Source organism: Orycteropus afer, unplaced genomic scaffold, assembly GCF_000298275.1.
Source record: "Orycteropus afer afer isolate SDZICR_OR568_19922 unplaced genomic scaffold, OryAfe1.0 scaffold00285, whole genome shotgun sequence".
Lineage (NCBI taxonomy): Eukaryota > Metazoa > Chordata > Mammalia > Tubulidentata > Orycteropodidae > Orycteropus > Orycteropus afer.
In genome coordinates, this window is record NW_006921872.1 from 2,361,805 (window position 1) to 2,381,361 (window position 19,557).

The 19,557-nt window shown below is 37.9% G+C and overlaps 1 protein-coding gene across 1 annotated transcript in view; it reads left to right on the plus strand.

The window, feature by feature from the left end:
* DDX58 (DExD/H-box helicase 58) overlaps positions 1 to 19,557 on the plus strand; it is a 39,969-nt gene that overhangs the window by 2,958 nt on the left and 17,454 nt on the right. The window contains exons 2-10 of the mRNA XM_042782290.1: positions 4,694 to 4,828; positions 7,964 to 8,145; positions 9,367 to 9,514; positions 10,990 to 11,112; positions 13,546 to 13,653; positions 14,032 to 14,185; positions 15,144 to 15,402; positions 17,689 to 17,851; positions 19,339 to 19,458. Coding sequence (XP_042638224.1) covers positions 4,694 to 4,828; positions 7,964 to 8,145; positions 9,367 to 9,514; positions 10,990 to 11,112; positions 13,546 to 13,653; positions 14,032 to 14,185; positions 15,144 to 15,402; positions 17,689 to 17,851; positions 19,339 to 19,458 — 1,392 coding nt within the window. The remainder of the gene's footprint in view (positions 1 to 4,693; positions 4,829 to 7,963; positions 8,146 to 9,366; positions 9,515 to 10,989; positions 11,113 to 13,545; positions 13,654 to 14,031; positions 14,186 to 15,143; positions 15,403 to 17,688; positions 17,852 to 19,338; positions 19,459 to 19,557) is intronic.

Consider the following 19,557-nt stretch of genomic DNA (forward strand, 5'->3'; position numbering starts at 1 on the left):
CACCAAGACATATTATCATCAAACTCACCAAAACCAAAGACAAAGAATCATGAGAGCAGCATGGGAAAACAAAAAGTTACCTACAAGGGGAAACCAATAAGACTAAGCTCGAATTTCTCTACAGAAACCATGCAGGCGAGAAGACAATGGGATGGTATATATAAAACACTGAAAGAGAAAAACTTCCAACCAAGAATTATGTACCTAAAATATGATGGTGAAATTAGGACATTTTCAGATAAGCAGAAATTAAGGGAATTTGTTCAAACCAGACCAACTTTACAAGAGATGCTAAAGGGAGTCCTTTGGCCAGAGAAGCAACAACAGCCAGCAACAACTGACCATTAACATGCATGATGATATAACCCAGAAACCAACCCAGGTATGGAAGTATCCAAAGTAAATAAGCCTATAAGACTAGAGACACCAACTGACAAATGAGGACTACTACGAACTAAAAAGAGGGGAAAAAGTCTGTGTTGTTACAGAACTTTTCGATGATATAGGGAAGTCAAGACAACTACAAGACAGAATGGACTGTTCTAAACTTGGGAAGAAAACTGTTTTTTACAGGGTAATCTCAAAGAAAAATGATAAATCTTCACATCAAAATAAAAAAGAGGACCAGCATAAATATTCAGCGTATACTAAAACAATAGCAACGAAGGAAGTGATAACATGATTCATAAACAAAACAAGCTCAGCATAGAAAATTATATGGAACAAAGAAATTGACACAATGAAAAAGCACATGACAAAAATGACAGCAACAAATTCATATTTGCTGATAATTACATATCTGGCAAGGGACTTATCTCTAGGATTGATGGAAAACTCCATTGCCTCAACACCAAAAAAATAAACAATCCAATTGAAAAATGGGCAGAAGACATGAATAGACACTTCACCAAGGAGGATATTAGGTGGTCAGCTAATACATGAAAAGATGCTCACAATCATTGGCTATCAGAGAGATGTAAATCAAAACAACAATGAGATATACCGTCTCACTCCAGCACTGATGGCAAGGTTCAATGAGACAGAAAATAACAAATGCTGGTGGGGATGTGGAGAAATTGAGACTCTCACACATTGCTTGTGTGACTGTGAAGTGACACAACCACTGTGGAAAGCAATATGGCGATTCCTTAGAAAGTTGGAATTGGAGATACCATTTGACCCAGCAATCCCATTACTAGGTATATATCCTAGAGGTGAGAGCCAGGATAGGAACAGATACATGCACGCTCATGTTCATCACAGCACTATTTACAATAGCAAAAAGATGGAAACAGCCTACGTGCCAGTCAGCGGAAGAGTGGATGACCAAACTATGGTACATACACATACTGGAATGCTATGCAGCACTAAAGAATAATGCAGAGTCTGCAAAACACCGCATAATATGGATGAACTTGGAGGACATTATGCTGAGTGACATAAGTCAATCACAGAAGAACAAATACAGTAATAGTTCGTTGTTGTGGAGGGTCAAGGAAAGGTTTATATATGGAGGGAAACTTTCTTTGTTGATTGTTAGGGGTGGGAGAGGAGGGGAGGGAACACTGCAAAAAAATGCATTGCTCCATGTCACTTTAGTTTTGTGTATTTCACTGTACATAAATTATATTTCAATAAAATGCATTAAAAAGAAGCTTTTATTGAGGAGCAAGGCAATTTTCAGATTGGGAATCAAAAGTTCAGAGAATTCTGAACTAAACGATCAAAGGAGGAGACAGTTCAGAGAATTTATATAAGAAAGTTCAGTAAAAATTCAGTAAAAATTCAGTGATTGGTTGACATTTAGATAATGGTTACAAAATTATGTGATGGTACATCTGATTGGTAGGAGATTACATAAGTTTCTAAACTTTTTTTAAAGTTTACAAAGCAATTATTAAATTGGGTACATCTTGTCTCAAAACAATCAGGAGACCCTCCTTTGTGAGGACACACATAATTCTAAAGTTCTGAATAAACATCTTGCAGTGTAGTAAATTACTTAGTATGGCTTTTCTACCCATAAGTCATTGTAAACTCAGTGGTGGAATGAGCAACTGAGGAGCTCCTGATTGTAAATGTTATCCACCTGGGTTATTTCTGTTGGGTGTGGCACTACACAATGTTATGGGAGGCTCATTCTCAGGTGCTTAGAATTCTGTTGTTATGATTGGTTGGTTTGGCCACCCTGCCAAGCTCAAAAGGAGGCCTCCTAGAGGCAGAACTCTCTCTCACTACTGGTTGAGGAAGATGTGCTGCTGAAAGAGACACGTGCTCCTGAAAGAGACATGTGCTGCTGGGAAAGAGATGCAAGAGACACGTGTTGCTGAGTAAGACACCGAGGGACATGCACTGCTGGGGGAGAGACTGTGAGAGACTTGCTGGGAAACAGTGGGCTGGGAGAGAGACTGAGCGTTTTTCTGAACTTGAGTTGTAGCTTGGTGCTTCCCTAATAAACCCTGTAATCTGTGAGCTCTGTGTGGCCACTGCAGCGAATTATCGAACCCAGGAGAGAGGTGGTGGGTGCTTTGGGAGGAATGGTTAGAGAAAGGGCTGGAGGGAGGCAGCATGTCTGGCCTTGTAGTAGTAGGCCTTGGGCTATTGATGGTGATTCTGCCTTCCTCTTGTGGGGTTCTAGGAGGTCAGAATATGCGGCCTTCTTGCCCTTTTTGCATATCTCTTCTGAAAATTGTTTTGGACCTGGCTTCCTAAGCAGCAAGCACAACCTATAAGCAAATAAAATTAAATTATTTTCTGAAATTGTTTACCAAATACTTTTCTCAGGGTACAGTGGACAATTACAAGAATGACAGGCTGAATTCCTGATGCAGAGATTACCTTTGATTCAAAATGGAGTTTAGCCTGCCTCAGACCTTAGCATAGCCACCGTCGTGTGTCATGAGTCCTAAGTTAATTTGATGTGCTCTTACTCAGTAAGAGCAACCATAAGAAAGCTGGAGTGGCTATATTAATATCAGGCAAAATAGACTTTAAAACAGAGATAATAGAGGTAAGGAGGGACATTTTATAATGATAGAAAAGTTACTCCGTCAGGAAGACACAACAATTATAAACACATGTGCACCTGATAATAGAGCATTAGGTTAGAAAAACTGACAGAAACGAAGGGAAAAATAGACAGTTCAACAATAATTGTTGGAGACTTCAATACGTCACTTTAAATAATGAATACGAAAACTAGACAAGAGATCAACCAGGAAATAAAAGACTTGAAAGACACTATAAACTGACTCAACCTAACAAACATCTATAGAACAACACTTCAACAACAACAAAATATACATTCTTCTGAAGTGAACACAGAATATCCTCTAACATAGACCATATGCTAGGCCATAAAGCAAATCTCAATAAATTTAAAAGGCTAGAGATAATAGAAAGTATGTTCTCTTACCACCTTACAAAAACAAAACAAAACACATCCAAAACAGTTGCCATTGAGTCATTGTCAACTCTGCTGACCCTGTGCATGGCAGGGTAGAACTGTGGTTCGTAGTGTTTTCAATGGCTGATTTTTGAAAGTAGATTGCCAGGCCTTTCTTCTGAGACACCTCTGGGTAGATTTGAACCGCTAACCTTTCAGTTAGCAGCCAATTGTGTAAACTCTTTGTACCACCCACAGACTCCTCTCGTAATAGTGGAGCGAAATGAAAAATCAGTAACAGAAAGAAATTTGGGTAACTCCCAAATATGTGGATATTAAGCAACACATTCCTAAATAACCAATGGGTCAAAGAAAAAATCTAAAGGGAAATGGGAATGAATGAAACACTAAAAGATGGATGTGGATCCCATTCTCTGTGCAGTTATGTGTTGATTCAAAAAATTAAAGCACTTCATTTGTGTCAAACATTTCATTAGCATTGAAGGTAATTTACTAAGCACATATTACCTAATAAAACCTAACCAAACTTGTTGCTGTTGATTTGCTTCTAACTCTTGGCAACCCCATGTGTTGCTGAGTAGAACTGAACTCCATAGGGTTTTCTTGGCTGTACTCTTACAGAAGTAGATTACCAGGCCTTCCTTCCTGGTCTGTCAGCTCCAGTGAAACCTGTTCAGCACCTTAGCAACACCCAGGCCTCCACTGACAGAATGGTGGTAGCTGCTCTTGAGGTACATTGACTGGGAATTGAGCCTAGGCCTCCTGCATGGAAGGCAAGCATTTATCAATGAACCACCATTGCCCCCTTCTGCTTTCTGGGTTCACTGTAATTGTTACTGATGCCATGGTATGATCCTGTTCTTACAATCTAGTCTTACAGTAGATTCTGAAGTAATGAATTAATTATTTCTGAAAGCAGTAATTTTGAACAAAACATCAAAAAATCCTTTATTCCTCCGTCTACCCTAATGCTACTTGACATCTCCCTTGTTGTGGGAAACCTTTTCCAAGCATCTTTTTGAAACTCCTTTTCTTAAAGACTTTCCTACACTTTGCACCAAACTAGGAGAAATTTCAAGAGACAATGAGAGAATGAATTGGTGGAGAACTGACAGTCTGTTGGGGCAGAGAATTTGCTGCCCTCAGGAGTCTCTTCCAATGCTATGATTTGTTCCAATCCCATCTCTAGTTAGGAAGGTCTGACAGGTGTTTTTTTGTTTGTTTTGTTTTGTTTTTAATGATTAGTAGTTCTGTGGTTTGATGAGTCTCTCCTGCTTTTGTTTGTAGATGAGATACAATATATTCAGGCTGAGAAAAACAATAAGGGCACTATGGAGGCTGCCTCACTTTTTCTCGACTACCTGTTGGGGCTCAAGGAGGAAGGCTGGTTCCGTGGCTTTTTGGATGCCCTGAAACAATCAGGTTAGTTTATTTTTCTTACAAATCAAAATATCTCCCTTCACTCTTTCCGAATGCTGTGAAAATGAAAAGCTATTACTTTTGAGATATCTATAGAGTTCATGTCTCTATTTTTCAAGATTACTGAAATCCCATCTTTAACAAATCATCACATTCCCTCCTTCCTTCTCTCCTTTTCTTATATGCAAATAAACAATTTATTCATTCTTTTATTCAATACATAGTTTTAATACCTAATAGTCTTAGTATGATAATATTGAGTCTAACATTAATAAAATAATTACCCAAGCATGTTATTGTTAAGTGCCATTGAGTCGATTTTGTCTCATAATGACACCATGTGACAGAGTTAAGACTGTTCCATAGGGTTTTCTGGACTTTAATAGTTTTTGTTATTGTTATAAATTGCTTTACTATTATTTCATTTTTAAATTGTCATTTGGGTGAAAGTTTACAGAGTGAATTGGTTTTCCACTCAACAATTCATACTGTACATTTCATTTTGTGATGTTGATTGCTGTCTCCATGATGTAACAGCATTCCCAGTTTCTCCCTGTTTTTACCATTTCCCTTTGTCCTTCTGTCCTCTCCCTTCTTGCCTTCTGAGCTTTATCCCTGGGCAGATACTGCTCTTTTGATCTCATATTGTTGGTTGTTCTAAGGAGTGCATCTCATATGGTTGATTGTTCTAAGGAGTGCATACCTTTCTGGTATTGTTCACTTTATAGGCCTGTGTATTGTTTGGCTGAAAGTTAAGCCTTATGAGTTACGTTCAGTTCCCAGCTTGAAGGGTGTCTAAGGCCCACGGTCTCAGGAGTTTCACCAGTCTTCATCTGTTGCTTTTGAGGTATCTGTATGATTTATGTCTCTTAATCTGAGGCTATGTAAAGACTATTTTCAGGCAGATGATATCAGTATATACCTGAAATATCCAAAAGCATGTACAGAAAGATAATTATAATTAATGGAAGAGTTTAGCAAGATTCTTGGATAGAAGATCAGCATATAAAAATTATTTTTATGTTAATCCATTGGAAGCAAACCTAATATGTAATCCAAAACGAAATTTGTAATAGTAGCAAAAACTTTAAGACATTTAGGGATGAATCTAACAAAAGTCTAAAATCTGAATAAAGAAAATGTTATATTATTGAAGATATTAAAGAAGTCCCTACTAAATGGAGATATCTATGCATGCACGTGGAGAAGATGACTTGGTAACATGAAAATGTTGGTTCTCCCTATATTGATACATATACTCAAGGTGATTCTAATAAAAATCTTACAGACCTTTTCAGTTAATTTGAAAACTGATTCTCAACTATTTATGAAAGAATTATGATCTAAGACTAGTCAAGACACCCCTCAAGAAGAAGAATTAAGTAGGTGGGGCTCCCCCTTCTAGATATCAAGTTTTATTGCACAGCTACAGCCACTGAGACAATGTAGTGTTTATTCTGGAATCAACAATTTGACCTATATAATGAAATAAAAGAGCATCTAAACAGACCCACATGTTTATGGGACCCTAGGAAAGAAGAGCTATTTGATAAGTTGCAGTGGGCCGTTATAAACAGGATAACATTAATAGGATAATGTTTAAAACCAAACAAATACTAATTTTTTATACAAGTTACTTTGTGTTCCTTACGTTATTCCATTCACAAAGACTAAATTTCAAAAGAATTAAAAACTTAATATAAAAGGCAAAATTTAAAGAATTTTAGAAAAAATATAGAATAATATATTTTTATTATTTACTTTTATTATTACTTATTTACCTTGGGTAGGGCAGGGTTTGTGAAACAGGACATTGAAGCATTAACCATAAAGGAAAGTTTGATTCATTTGACGACATTAAAATTAAGACATCTATTTATTTAAAAACACTATAAAGAAGGTGAAAAAACAAGTCATAAAGTGAGAGAATATATGTGTAAAATATGTAATCACGAAAGGGTTAGTATCCAGAATATATGATAAAGGCTTCAAAATGAATTTAATATTGAAAATGTTCATGTATTGTGAAGAATCAGCTTGATGGCACCCAGAAACCAACAACAAAGGCAAATGAAGGGTCGTAAGTGAAATTTATGGGTCACTCTAGAAAGAGAACTTTATACTTAGACCAAAGACAAGACTTCTAATTTGTCCTTAATACTACTTTCTCCTAAGAGATGATAAACCTTTTTAGAGGACATAAAAATATTGGGTGCCTAACTCATCTATGGGAGCTCTGGTAGCATAGTGGCTAAAGCACTTGACTGCTAACCAGAAGGCTGGCGGTTCAAACCCACCAGCCACTCCTCGGAAGGAAGGTTGGGCAATCCTACTTCCGTAGTGATACTGCCTCGGAAACCCAAGGAGGGGTCGCTATGAGTCAGGGCCGACTCGATGGCACACAACAACAACAACAACAACAACTCATCTATGGAGCTGTAGTAGCATAGTGCCTAAGGCACTTGACTGCTAACTAGAAGGCTGGTGGTTCAAACCCACCAGCCACTCCTCAGAAGGAAGGTTGGGCAATCTACTTCCGTAGTGATAGACTGCCTTGGAAACCCAAGGAGGGGTCGCTATGAGTTGAGTCTGACTTGACGGCACATAACAACAACAACAGCCAATAATAACAACAGTCTTTCAGCCAAACAACAGAGAAGTCTGTCTATAAAGTAAATGTTAACACCAGGAAGGAACTTGCTCCTCAGTACAATCAACCATACAAGACCAAAAAGGTAGCCTTTATCTGTAAACAAAGCTCAGAAGGCAGGAAGGGACAAGAAAGAAGAACAAATGGAAACTGGGAACCCAGGAAGGAAGTGGGAAGAATATTGTTACACTGAATGGATTGCAACCAATGTTATGAAACAAAATGTGTATAAAGTGGTGAATGGCAAATCAATTTGCTCTGTAAACTTGAACCCAAACCATAGTAAAGGTTGAAAAAAAAAAAAAAGTTTAGGTGGCTAAAATGAACACATTGAGTTTTCTTTTTGAAAAATCATTATTTATTTAGGTAATTCATAGATTTTTTTTTTCTTTAAGAGTTCTTTCACTGTGTATGCAAACACAATTCTTATGATATTAATCTCAAAGTATTTTTCAGCTGATATCATAAATGTTCTTCTTTCTTTTCAGGTTATACTGGACTTTATGAAGCCTGTGAAAATTGGGATTTTCAAAAAATTGAGAAGTTGGAGGAGCACAGATTGCTTTTAAAACGTTTACAACCAGAATTTAAAACCAGAATTAATCCAACAGATATTCTTCCTGAAATATCCCATTGCTTAATTAATCAAGAATGTGAAGAAATTAGACAAGTAAGTTAATTAATATAAAAATGTTAGTATTTGTAAATATGACTTGAAAATGGAATGTATCTTCTAATTTCTAAACTGTTTGAGACCTGAGAAAGATAACTGAAATTCACAAAAATTCTCAAATTCAAGGAATAATTTACATAGTTGTTGTTGTTGTTGTTGTTATGTGCCGTCAAGTTGGACCCGACTCATAGTGACCCCTCCTTGGGTTTCCGAGGCAGTATCACTACAGAAGTAGTGCTTTTAATGTGACTTGAGTAATTTTTATATCAATTTTCTTCCAGATTTGCCCTTTTTTTTTCAGTTAAAATTACTTTATTACCTTTGTGGAAAATATTTTATGCCAATTGAAATAAAATCGAACGCTCCTTGGGTTTCCGAGGCAGTACCACCACAGAAGTAGATTGCCCAGTCTTCCTTCCGAGGAGTGGCTGATGGGTTTGAACTGCCAGCCTTCTGGTTAACAGTCAAATGCCTTAGGCACTATGTCACCAGAGCTCCTAAAATCGGACAGTTCAGAAAATTAAAAGATAAAAATAAAAAGGCTATCGACCAGTAGTAAAACACTCAGGCTATAGAAACTTAATTTTATTAGAATTCTGGCTCAGCCACTTTCTAGTGGTGTGATTTTGGGCAAGGAGTTAGCCTCTCTTTCTTCATGTGTAAATGGGCCAGTTCTCCTAATAATAGTGCCTTATTACTGTGATATTTTTCTAGGGATTAAATGAGATAATATTTGTAAAGTGCTTGCTTATACCTGGCACATAATAACAATGCTTATAATAACTTTAATAGATTTTATTAATGATGATTATTAATAAGTCATATAAACCCCACTACCCAGAAGAAAAAAAACATAAGTTAATATTTTGTTACATTCTTCCAAACATTTCTCTATGCCAATATACCCATATTCTGAATGGTTGGTGAACAGATAAATTCTTTTTCTGATATAGCTGATGATGGTAGGTCTAAGAGCTCAGAAGAGTTGGGGAGTCTTGGCTTGCATAGTGATGTCATGTGTAGAGGACAAGCATGAAGGAAAGGCTATCTTAAAATCCTTTGTTGGATGGCACAAAAATGGTCATGAATAAAACCCCACTGAACCCTAGTATACAATGAGTTTTAAATCAGGTAGTACTTATATTTCTTCTGTAAAATCTCATAAAAGGTAAATTTTTGAGATGATGATAATGAACACATTGCATTTGCCTTGCTTAGGTTTGTTCCAACAAGGGGATGATGGCAGGTGCAGAGAAAATGGTTGAATGCCTGCTCAGATCAGACAAGGAGAACTGGCCCAAAGCTTTGAAACTTGCTTTGGAGAAAGAAGAGAGCAACTTCAGTGAACTGTGGCATGTAGAGGAAGGTAGGACTTTCTGAGGAAGAACTTTGGAAGTAAGAAGTGGGAAGGTCTGAAAACATGCTCTCCCTTCCTCACGATTCTACTTAGGGTTTCCCTCATGCCTACGTATTTTTCACTCACTGTTAAGAGGCACTTTTCCCTTCAAATTCCTGTGGCTGCATCCCAAGGCAAAGACCAGCATAAAGTTGAGTTCTGGTAGGAAGCTGGTTACTTGATTACAGAAGTAGTTTGGTTGTATATAACCCCTAAAAATGGACCAAGACAAACCACTCTCAACCAGAATGAACCCATCTGGCCAAAAGTACATGGAGAAGGCAGAGTCTGAGCTCCCAGTCTGTGTCTAGATTATCAGAGAGGTAGCTTGAGAATTCTAGAGTTAAAGGTTCAAACCCTAGGGCTCACTTCTTTTTTGGAGTAGAACCAAAATAGACCTTGCCTGGTTCTTTCACCTGACACCCATCTGCAACTGGACCAGACCAGGAGTACGGGAAAAAAGAAAAGAACAGTCTACATTGATTAAGCACCTGAGCACTCCTTTGGTTTCCTGATGCTAACATCTTCTCAGAGCATTGTTTTAAAGGCTGAAGTTAAACCATTTGAGTGTTTGATCTTTGCTTTTCTTGGCTTCTTAGTTATTCCAGAAATTCTCGGGTCCAGGGCAGTTAGAAATAGAAGACATGAACGTCTCCTGAACATTCTCTTTAATGTACCTGTGGATCTTGTTTAAATGCAGCTCCTGATGTAGTAGGAGCTCCGGATTCTTCATTTCTAACAACCATGCCCCACACTTTGAGTAATAAAGTGCTAAATGGTATTGGAGTTCAAAATCCAAATTGAGATTTCAAAATCAAAACTGTTCTTTTAATTGTTTCAAAAAGTGAAGGGGGTTGTTGCAGGGAAGTTTAAATTAAAGTTTAAAATTTCAGTGTTATGACCTTTGTGTGGAGCTTACCCCTTCAAAACTATTAAAGGTTTTCCCCACGATCCAAAAGTAGGGTGAAACCTTTCCTAAGCTGAAATGGTACAAAGTAAAGAAGTGATTACTGTCAGTTTATGTAGGAAAATATTGTGAGTGTTCCTAGACCTGAAAAATAACCTAATAAATCATACCAAATAACACAAACTTAAAATAACACCAACATAGAGTGTTCACAGAACAGTTCAAAGCTATGGTGGCTTGATGTTATGCTAGTGAATGTAGTTCCCAGGGAACTACACTCTCGCCTCTCAGGGTGCATGCTGCTTCTTTAACAGTTCGCTGCAAAGCAAACACTGAACAATAGTTTCACTTTTCTCCTTTTTTTTTTTTTTTGTAAAAACCAGGGTCCTCTTCGGATTTCTTTTGGTTAGCAAACAAGTATTAATGGAGCTTTTTCATAAAAACGATGTAGCATAAAGCAAACTTCCCAAAAGTGCAGGATATACCTATATTAGGTTATGTTAAAATTCTCAGTTTTTTTTTTTTTAATCTCATAAAGGTGCAAAAGATGTTAAAAGTGAAGATCTTGAGAATGATGAAATAGAAACTTCCGAAGTACAGATATATTACCAGGAAGAACCTGAATCCCAGAACCTTAGTCAGAGTTCGTGTCTGCCTGCAGGTACCTGGCGTTTGTTCTTTTCTGTAATGCTGCTCTTCAGCTGTTTTATGTCTTACAGTGCCAGAGTCACAGCCTTGTGAAAAGGTTTTTAAGGAAAACCAGAAAAGAGAATTTTTGTCAAAATAGATCTTTTTTCAGTAATTAGAAATGCCATTCTTTCCCTTCCATACCTATTGTCTGCTTCTTTTTCCTATCCTTTTATCACTAAGAATTTTGTCTACATATTACATGTCTACATTAAAAATATAGTCTTCCCAGAAACTCAGCTTATTCAACTTCTATGAAATCCACAACCAGCCCTGCTTTTGTAAAGAAATACGTCTACTATTGTGAGCCGCTTGCTAAGTTTTCTTTTCAGGTCCCAGGGCTGCCATGCAAGTAACGAAGTTTGTGCACTGCACAAGCTGTGCATGGCTGAGGATTTGAGTGGGTGCCGAGATCCAATCTGTGCTCCAGGAGGGGCTCCTTTTTCTAATTGTCACAAAGATACTATATAAAGCCCACTTTATCTTTCTCTTCAAAAATATTTTATTGTATTTTTGGTGAAAGTATATACAACAAAATAAGTTCCTGTTCAACAATTTCTATACATAATGCTCAGTGCCATTGATTACATTCTTCATATTATGTCAACTTTCTCATGATTTCTACTCTGGTTAACTTAGTCCATTCCCATTAACTCACTGCCCCAGAGCCTTCTCATCTGTGCTTTACAGTAACAGTTGTCCATTTGGTCTCATATAGATAATTTTTTAAGAGTGCAGTGTTCAAAGGTGACCTTTTTTACTTTTTGAGCTACCCTGCTATTTAGTTAAAAGGTAGTTTTAGGGGATAATTTTGGTTCCTCCAGTCTCAGTTGGTCCAGTAAGTCTGGATTCTTTGAGAATTTGAAGGTCTGTTCCACATTTTTCTCTTTCTATCAGAATCCATCTAGTGTGACTCTAGTCAGGATGTTTGGTAGTGGTGGCTGGGCAACCACCTTGTCTTTCTTGAAGCATATTTTTATGACTGTCACATGAGACCAGAAAGTTGCATAAGGAGGCAGCATAAAAAGTTACATATAAGGTGCAACTACTGGTCTCTCCCCATCTGAAGCAAAGAAGAGTGAAGAAACTCAGAGACACAAGGAAACAATTTAATGGACAACATGAACCCCAGTCTCTATGATCCTGAGACCAGAAGAACTGTATGGTGCCTGGCCACCATTGCTGACTGCTCTGAAAGGGACTATCATCATAGGTCCTGGAAGAGTGAGAGAAGAATGTGGAACAGAATTCAAAATCATAAAAAAGACCGTGATAACTTGTTTGATAGAGACTGGTAGAACACCCTAGACTATGGCCTTTTAACATCCTTCAAGCCTAGATCTGAACTCACTGCTGTGGCTCACCTCTCAGCCAAACAATAGGCAGGCCTATAAGGTGAACAATAACACTAGGGAGGATGCATTCTTTAGAACAGTCAACCTTCTGAGATCAAAAGGACATCATTTGCATAGGAATAAAGCTCACAGGGCAGAAAGGGATAGGAAAGAAGGATGAATGAAAATGGTAAACACAAGGAGGAAGTGGGAGGAGTGCTAATACATTGTGGGATTGCAATCAGTGTCACAGGATAAAATGTAAGATTTTTATTAGGATCATCTTGAGTATATGTGTCGATATAGGGAGAACCAACATTTTCATGTTCCCAGTAGTTGAATGGAAAACCAATTTGCCCTGTAAACTTTCACCCATATTAGACACACACACACACACACACACACACACACAACACACAGTTATATATAAAAGGGTATGGGGAAGGAAATTATGCTTAATGACAAGTAGTGTCAACTCACTTAGCCTTTCAGAAATTCTCCCTTTCTTTAAAATGGATGGGTTGGATTCACAAGGTGATTTCCAAAATCTTTACTGTCTCTTAACATTTTATATGATTATATTTTAGGAGTGTGATAAAATCTCTGATTTTTTTTTTTTTTTTTAATTTCTTTTTAAAGAAAATACCAAGAATTACAGAGTATGGGGTTGCTCTTCAATAAGAGAGTGTTTGGGAATCCAATTATTAGCTATTTTTCTTCAAAGATCTTGGAGGAGTTTGTTGTTTTGTTGTATTTAGTATTTCCTTTACCCTGTAGGCATTTGCCTTGACCTGAATTAGGCCATTCTCACCTTAGTTCTTCCCTACTAAGCTCCCATAATAAGAAAGAATTCTCCATTGATTTGCTTTTCATCTTTGCAGTCAATCCTTTGCTATTGAGGGAAACGTTTGAACTTCAGGTCAGTGGAGAAGCTGAAATGGTTAACAAGAGACAAGGATTCTAGACTCCTTAAATGATGTGTCTCTTGCCAGAGTCAGAATTCATGTCCATTGGACTGCTGTGATTCCACAGAGCCATAACTGTTTGGTAATTTTGTTCCTTTCGTGTTACAGAAGTGTCTCATACTAACTCATTCAGCCCGTTGAAGACAAGAAATTACCAACTAGAGCTTGCTTTGCCTGCTATGAATGGAAAAAATACAGTCATATGTGCTCCTACTGGTAAACTGATTGCCGTTACTTATATAGTTTGTTTCCTTGTTTGCTTCTTTTTTAAAAAATCTTTTTTCTTTTATTGAATACCTGGAAAAAATGAGCAAGTTTCAATTTTTTTCCTTGTTCCATTTGTTTTTTAAGAGACTGCCCTATCAAGATACCTAATGTCTCAAGGACATTAGAGGGGAAAGAAAATGAACTTTTGTTAGTCTACTAAAATGCCCTCACTGAGTGCATATATTTTCGTTATTTTGTAAATTCTGCAGTTCTTCTTAGTACTTCCCTATTATCAATTTAAGAGTCAGCCTACTGGTTTTAGGGGAGCCAGAACTAAATATGTAATGTTAGTGATGTGTTTTGTTCTTTTTCCTTTCATGTTAAAAGGTTGTGGGAAAACCTTTGTTTCCGTTCTTATATGTGAGCATCATCTTAAAAAATTTCCACAAGGACAAAGAGGGAAGGTTGTCTTTTTTGCTGTTCAAATCCCAGTATATGAACAGCAGAAATCTGTCTTCTCAAAATACTTTGAAAGACTCGGGTACGTATAATGGTTTGTCCACCCTTTTCTTTTCTAACTTCATACAACTTACATTTTTTTTTTTTTTTTTGGTTTTAGTTTTTGAAATACCATGCTTTAAAAAAAATTATGCTAGATTCAATCTCTATATAATCTATATGTGATTTCTTCATGGATTCAAATCTTTTTGTTAGGTATACCTAGAAATTCTAAACTCTGGTTGGCTCTGTAGAGTGACTAAATGACTTCTTAAGAGATAAATTTGATATTTAAATGGCACATTTAACTTCTTTAGTGATTTTATAATTTATTTAATAATACTGTTTTCTTTAAGTATTCTTTTCCTTGTTGTTGAGTTGTTATGTGCCTTAGGCACTATGCTACTAGAGCTCCTGTTTTTTTCCTTAGTGACCTGAAAAAATTAACATATACTCTTATCAGTTACGGAAGGAAGATGGGGCAATCTACTTCCATAGTGATACTGCCTCGGAAACCCAAGGAGGGGTCGCTATGAGTCAGATCTGACCCCACGGCACATAACAACAACAACAACAACAACATTATCAATTACAAGGAGCCCTGGTGATGCAATGGTTCAGTGCTTGACTGCTAACCAAAAGGCTGGCAGTTCAAACCTACCAGTGGTTATGTGCAAGAAAAGACCCAGTGATCTGCTCCCATGAAAATTATAGCCTAGAAAAGCCTGCGGGACAGTTCTCCATCTTATAGGGTCACTAAAAATCAGAATTGGCTTGAAGGAATGTAATGGCAGCAACTCTCTCAATTATGACTAACTTGCATTTATTGATCATTTACTACGTTGTTTTAGGCTCTGTGATAAGCATTTAACATGTGTCCAGATATGTGCCTTTTAGACCCAGGGAGAACTTAATCAATTGATATTCTAACTTAATGTTTCATCTTTGTGGCTTGCCTTTCACACAGTGGTTGGTAACAGGGTATTTGTGTCCTTTCCCAGGTACAGAGTTGCAGGCATTTCTGGAACAACAGCTGAACAGGTCCCAGTAAGACAGATTGTTGAGAACAATGACATCATCATTTTAACTCCACAGATTCTTGTGAACAACCTTAAAAATGGGACTATTCCATCACTCTCTCTCTTTACTTTGATGATATTTGATGAATGCCACAATACCAGTAAACAACACCCATACAATAAAATCATGTTTCATTATCTAGATCAGAAGCTTGGAGGATCTTCAGACCCACTGCCCCAGGTATCTCCAAAATCAGATGGATTCTGTAAGAACTACAGTCTTCCTAAATCCTGTTTACTTACTCTTGTGGCCACATTGTGGATGGCCTTTTCAGATCCTAAGTTTATATTATAGTGATTCATTTTATATACTCTATGGGAGCTCTGGTAGTGTAGTGCCTAAGACACTTGACTGCTAACCAGAAGGCTGGTGGTTCAAATCCACCAGCACTCCTCAGAAGGAAGATTGGGCAGTCTACTTCCATAGAGATACCGCCTCAGAAATCCAAGGAGGGGTTGCTATGAGTAGGGTCCGGCTTGATGGCACATAACAACAACATATGTAAATTTATTTTCATTCATTCATTCTCTTAATAGATATATATTAACTTCACATACATATTATTATATAGTCACTTAATGGGTATATATATATTCTGGCTACATATGCCATGCACTATGCTAAGCACTGAGGATAGAAATATAAAAAGACATAGTCCTTGCATTAAAAGAACTTAAGTCTATGGGAAGCCAGACATGTAAGGATTATGTCACAGTTTATCGTGATGGCATGCTGTGGTGATGGGAACAAGATGCAGTCAGAACATAAATGCAAGAGCTCCAAAGTGTGCTATAAAAGTCAGGTAAGACCTAACAGGAATTTATCAGGCTGAGATTCAGTAAGAGAGTGCTGTGTATCCAGAGGCACAGAGGTATGAAAGAGCATGGTATGCTCAAGAACCTAAAGCCCATCAAGTGCTGTTGGAGTGTAGAGTGTGAGGCAAGGAATAGTAGTTGGTGAGGTGGGATGGGAAGGTCAGAAGGAATGTTGGTAGAGCAAGATGATGGAAGACACCAGAGGGTATGGGATAAATTGCAAGTGGGTAGATTGATATGGGAGAGGAGATGGAACATCATTACTAGTGTTACTTGAAGGAAGACAGTGAGAAAAGTCAAGAAAGAGGAGTTCCTCGATGGGGGCAGAAGTGAAGGGAATCCCTATCTTACAACCTCTCTTTTGTTTTAAATGTAGAAGGAGTGGTAGGTCATTTGCTGAGAATAATCAAGATGGGAATGGAACAGTGTGCTCTGGGAGGGTGGAGAGGGTTTGAAATGGGAGAACTGAGAGAATACACAGAATTGCTTATCATATGGAAACCATGAATTTATATCAATACCACTCTACACATTTGTGTACTGTTCTCCAGCCTTAATAATTACTCTTTTGGGAAGCATAGGTTAGAAGAAATTCAGTATGGTGCCTATAGGCAAAAAATATTCTTCAATAGCAACCATATTAAGCTTTTTCTTTCAGGATAAAATTGGTAGTTAACTAGATTCTTTGCTTGAGAGTCAGTTACTCAATATTTATTGAGTGTTGGAAGAAGAAATGAATCTTTATGTAAGCTCAACTCTTCGTAGGCATTATCTCACTGAATCCAGTTTTTAAATAGCCAATGTTCCCCATCTTTACAGTGAGCTGAAGATTCAAGGACACACAGCCAGTGTGGTATGGCAGAGATTGGAATGGAAGTGTCTGATTTCAGTACTTGACCTTTTTAACGTATTGTTCAGCATCACAGGGGTAACGGGTAAAGAAGAAAGAAGTCCTTAAAAAATCTCTTATCTCAGTTTTTATGTTGCTTAATGTTTTGCTGCTGTGTTACCATGCCTGCATTCATTTAGTACTTAGGCTAATAGAGGCAGTCTGTGGGTAGTGCAGATGGTTGGGCACTCAGCTACTAACTGAAAGGTTGGTGGTTTGAATCCATCCAGCAGCTCCTTAGAAGAAAGACCTGGTCATCTGCTTCCATGAAGTCACAGCTCCTGAAAACCCTATGGAGTGAAGTTCTACTTTGCACATATGAGGTCTCCATTAGTTGGAATCAACTTAATGGCAGCTGTTTTGGTTTAGTCTGATGGGGATCTTTCTATTTTGAATGTCATAGAGAGTGTCAGAGGACCTCTGGTAACATAGTGCCTAAGGCACTTGACTGCTAACCAGAAGGCTGGCGGTTCAAACTCACCAGCCACTCCTTGGAAGGAAGGTGGGGCAATCTACTTCCATAGTGATACTGCCTCAGAAACCCAAGGAGGGGTCGCTATGAGTCAGGTCTGACTCCACGGCACATAACAACAACAACAGAGAGTGTCAGTATAAAAATAATGTTCTTGCTTTTTGTCTGAAGTTAGTTTAACAAAACAAAACGAAACAAAAAACTACCCTACCAAGACAGAGTTACCCGAGGACTTTTAGAAGTGTTATGCTATTTCGCAGACATTTGATGATTTGGGCTGCTCCTCACAGGTCATTGGGCTGACTGCTTCAATTGGTGTCGGGGATGCCAAAAACATGATTGAAGCCATGGCATATATCTGCAAAATATGTGCTTCTCTCGATGCATCAGTGATAGCAACAGTTAAAGACAACTTGGAGGAACTGGAGGAAGTTGTTTATAAGCCCCAGAAATGTAAGTGGCATCCATTAACAAGCCCGTCGGGACTTTGTTACCCTCTGCTACTTCTAACCCAGAGTTACATCGATGATATCTAAATGAACACTGCATTTTTATCCTTTCTCTGTTTGGTAGAAAATATTTAACCCCAAGCTTGGGAAAAAAATCACATTTCCAACTCTCTCCCCTACTGAGTTCTTTCCCAAGCAATGGATGAAACATAGAAGTCAAACAGTCTTGCTCTTTGGATCCATAAAACTCCCGTAAAGGTAGTAACAGTGAGTAAGAGGTGATGAGAAAACATAAGCATGAAAATGGCCCAGTGCCTGGCTTAATCCTCTCTTGTTCCATGCCTGAGGAAAATACTGTGTGGTAATTTCATTACTAAATATTTACCTGATAATTTTAGTTGAAATGAACTTACCTGAATTTATAACAACTTCCCTTAAATCAGAATATGACTTTTTATAATATGGACCAATAAATGTTTATCAAATACCAACCCTCTACTAACTTTATATGGGAGAGTATAGATTATTTATGACTTCATTCTTGTTCAATAAGTGGCATATGACTTTATGAGTGTAAGACAGAACAAACACATATGGAATAGTAGGAAGAGGGGCAGTCAAGTTCTTCTCCGGGGGCTGCCCATAAGGATTTTAGAGGAGATAGCCAATCTGAACTTTTTAGTGTCATGTAGGATTTTGTGATCCATTCCCTCCATTTGTCTGATCTTCATCCTCTTCTGCCTCCCATGTACCCAACTTTGTTGCATTCTCTTGGATCCTTAAACATGTCCTGTGCTTTTTCCTCCAAGATTCTGACAATGCTGTCTTTTGTACTTGACTGCTCTTCCTTCCTCCTCTTCCTTTTCCCTATTCTACAACACTGCCTCCCCTAAAGAAATAGATCCTCCCTCCTCCATACCCCAAGATACCTTGCACATACTTCTGTTACATCACCCTGCCATGGTTAGTCAAGTACATACCTGTCTCTCCCCTAAGAATGCAGACCTCTCTGGAGCAGAGAGTACATTCTTTTCAAGTTTCTATCACCAGTACCTGCACGTGATGGGCATTTAATATGTTCCTACTGGAAGAATGCAATGGTGGATGGTGGGATCAGTGTGAACACTCTGGATGGTTAGTTGGGGAAAGAAAATATCAGAGAACAGAGATAGGTTTAAAGAGTGTGGCCTTTGCAGAGACAAGGTAGAAACCAGCCTCTGCTGTGCTGAGATCATGAGAGAGCCAGAATGAAAAGGCAGGTTAGACCCAGACCATGAAAGACAGAGATGTTAGAATCAGAGCATGAAGCAACAGGGAGCCATTGAAAGGTTTTGGCACATTTGTTATCTCATTTAGACCATCTGCTAGGGAGCCTGGAGTTTGAGATTTTACAGAGGAAGTAACAAAGGCACAGCAGGGTTTGGAGGTAATTACTTTGACCTATGATCTGTTCTTTTTAAAAAAGTACTCACCATCCTTTGATGGCTCTAGTTTTCAGGAAGGTGGAAACACGGATTATCAACAAATTTAAATACATTATATCTCAGCTGATGATGGAGGTGGAGAGAAAGGCACAGAGAGTCTTTGAAGAACTTGGTACTCAAAGTCTTGGTGAGAAAAATTTCTTATTTTGTATCCTCTCTGCTTGGGAGTAGCCATTTACTGTTCACCAATATCTTTTTGCATTGTCTTCAGTTTGAACAATATCAA